Raw genomic sequence first — 2,837 nt, 5'->3', positions numbered from 1 at the left:
TTGTCATTAATCACAATTGAATAAGACACAGTGGTAAAGCAACTCATAATCCATTTTATGAACTGTCTGGGTATGTTTATTGCTATGAGAACCTGTTCTAAGAACACCCATTCCAGGGAATCATATGCCTTCTGCATGTCTATCTTGATGATAGATCTAGGTGAAATTTCTTTCCTTCCATAACCTTTCACAAGTTTATGCCCTAGTAAAATGTTGTCATTCAACAATCTACCTGGTACAAAAGCTGCCTAACTCTTGTCAACCAAATAATCCATTATTGATTGCAATCTACTTGTTGGCATCTTTGAGATGATCTTATACAGGATAGTACAGCATGAGATAAGTCGATACTACTTGATTGAGGCTGGGTTTTTCACTTTGGGAATAAGAGTGACCGAAGTGCTATTGACTGGTTTATACATTTTACTCTCACTGAAGAAGTTAAGAACTACTGCTGTTACATCCTTCCCAATTATGCTTCATGCTTTCTTGTAAAAACATGCATTGAAACCATCAGCCGATGGAGCTTTCGAGTCATCAATCCCCTGTAAGGCTTTGAACACATCATCACTGGTGAAAGGTGAGATTAGTTGTAGTTGTTGATTCCTTGTTAAAACTGGTCCTTGCTTCATCACATTAGGATCAATTGCAGGTAGTCTGCTAGCTGAATTCCCAAGCAATCTCTTATAAAAACATACTATTTCTTGCTCAATACCTGCTGCAGTTTTTATCAAGCTTCCATCATCAACTATAAGTATCTTGATTTGATTTTGTGAGGCTCTCCCTTTCATACTAGCAAAGAAAAAGGCTGTGTTAGAGTCCCCTAGTTTAAGCCACTGCACCCTTGACTTATGCTTGGATATACTTTCCTCTATCATACTCCATTTCTCAAGTTTCTGTCTAATGGATTTTTCAGCTTCAAACATATCAATAGTTGATGCAGTGCTTCTCATCTGTGCTTGAATGTTCGCCAATTGCTCTCTCATCTGTTTGACCTTAATAGTTGTACCAACAGACTCTTTCCTATTCAAGCCTTTTAGAGCAACTTTCACCTTTTTTAGATTCTGCCATATACATTCCATATTGACTCCTGTATTGCCATCCTTCCTGTACCATTTGGCCAAAATCTGGATGATCTGGCAAACAATTATAGAACTTGAACGACTTTTTCCTGCTATCCTCTCTTACTTCCATCTCTATACACAAGGGAGAGTGATCTGAAAAATGAGGATCCATCACTTGGACTTCCATAGGAGGCATTACCATAATCCATTGAGCATTTACTATAACCCTGTCTATCCTGCTATGAACATGGCTATTAGTCCATGTATAACATCTTCCTACAGTTGGTAGTTCAGTCATTCTGCAATCTTCCATAAACTCTCTAAAATCTTTGATTTCATTTTCCTGAACTACAGTACCATTGGCTCTGTCATCCATATCCCTAATTGCATTGAAATCTCCCATAAGTAGCCAAGGCATGGTCATCTGTTCCTCCAGCTCATTTAAAGTAGCCCACAAATCATGCCTATGAGCAATTGTGTGCAGACCATATACAACAGTGAAGGCAAATTGAAAAGTAGAATTAGCATTTTGTACTAATCCATGAATGAATTGTGTGTGACTTTGTAAAGCTGTGAACATATTACTATTAGGATCCCACATAAGCCATATTCTTCCTTTTTCATTTGAAGAGACATTTGAACATCATTTCCATCCAGCTACAACCTTATTTATTACATCCTTTATTTTATCATCTTTAATTCTATGTTCAATAATTGCTATCATAGTTATTTTATTCACTTGCAGAAACACCTTCATCTTCTTTTGCTTATATACTTTATTGAACCCCCTTACATTCCATGTAGCTATCTTCATACTGATATGGATTGATGAGGAACCTATTCTGCATTTTCTTTCATACTCCCCTGTCCTTCAATGTATCAGCCCAGCTTGAATGTTCAGCCTGTGGATCCACTCTTAAAGGAGAAAAACCATTGGTAGTGACAAGTGCATATTGCTTAGGACTGGGATAGTTAGGCTGCAAAGCTTTTCCACTAGCTTTCTGCCATGGTGCTTTGTCAGTCTCCTGTGTCTCAATTTGCTGAGTTTGAATTGTCTGTCTGTCTTGCACCTCATCAAGTTGTTTGGTTTGTCCTCTTGCTACCCATTGGACTGTTGGTTTTTGGATCTTTGCTTGTTGCATATTACCTCCATTATTATAAACTTTGCCTTGTTGATTTGGTGCTACAAACTTCTGTTTCTACTGGCCATCCCACTGTCGTTCTCCCTGTGGTTTAGCAAATGCTTGTGAGCCATTACAATCATGCCCAACCATAAGACATTTTTGACAATACTGTGGCACCTAATCATACTCTACTATCTGCTCAAATTCTTTCCCCGATGGATCCTGCACTACAATGCACTTTGGTAATTCCCTGGAAATGTTCATTTCTATTAGAACCCTAGCATATGAGATTCTAGCTATACTAGATGTACATTCATCAGCATATATCGATCATCCCAAAACACTAGCAATTCTACTCAACATAATCTTACCCCAGCAATTCAAAGGTAGATTTGGGAAAGTCACCCACAGTGGAACAATCTTCAAAACCTCATCATAAAATTTAAATCAACAGACCATGATTTGAGGATAATTGGCTTGTTCCCCATAGTATGTGGTCCCGAATACAATACTTCATTTTTATTACATTATGATTGCCTTCTGCCACTTCTCAATGTCTTCTGCCATTTCCTCTTGTTGCAATTGAACCTTCTTAACTCCATTCTGAATCAGTAGAGGAATATAGACTAGATCCATCCCCCTTTCAGCC

At 38.0% G+C, this 2,837-nt stretch overlaps 1 protein-coding gene across 1 annotated transcript; it reads right to left on the bottom strand.

The window, feature by feature from the left end:
* Window positions 1–479: 479 nt before the first annotated feature.
* LOC142170347 (uncharacterized) lies at window positions 480–1,665 on the bottom strand. Its single transcript, XM_075232240.1, has 2 exons — window positions 1,189–1,665; window positions 480–1,136 (listed from the first exon to the last, which is right to left on the bottom strand). Exons 1-2 carry the CDS (start codon window positions 1,663–1,665, stop codon window positions 480–482), a joined length of 1,134 nt encoding a protein of 377 aa, XP_075088341.1.
* Window positions 1,666–2,837: the final 1,172 nt, after the last annotated feature.

The sequence above is a fragment of the Nicotiana tabacum genome, chromosome 16 (assembly GCF_000715075.1).
Source record: "Nicotiana tabacum cultivar K326 chromosome 16, ASM71507v2, whole genome shotgun sequence".
In the NCBI taxonomy this organism is placed as follows: domain Eukaryota; kingdom Viridiplantae; phylum Streptophyta; class Magnoliopsida; order Solanales; family Solanaceae; genus Nicotiana; species Nicotiana tabacum.
Note: the sequence above shows the minus strand (reverse complement) of the source record. Positions and strands in the feature narration are given on the sequence as shown.

Bases quoted from the DNA above. Each gene is read 5' to 3' on its own strand.
- LOC142170347 (XM_075232240.1), bottom strand. From the start codon at position 1,665: ATGTGGGATCCTAATAGTAATATGTTCACAGCTTTACAAAGTCACACA. The intron at 1,137-1,188 runs GTAAGAGAGGAT...ATTGTTTGCCAG, and splicing joins CCTTGTGTATAGAGATGGAA to ATCATCCAGATTTTGGCCAA.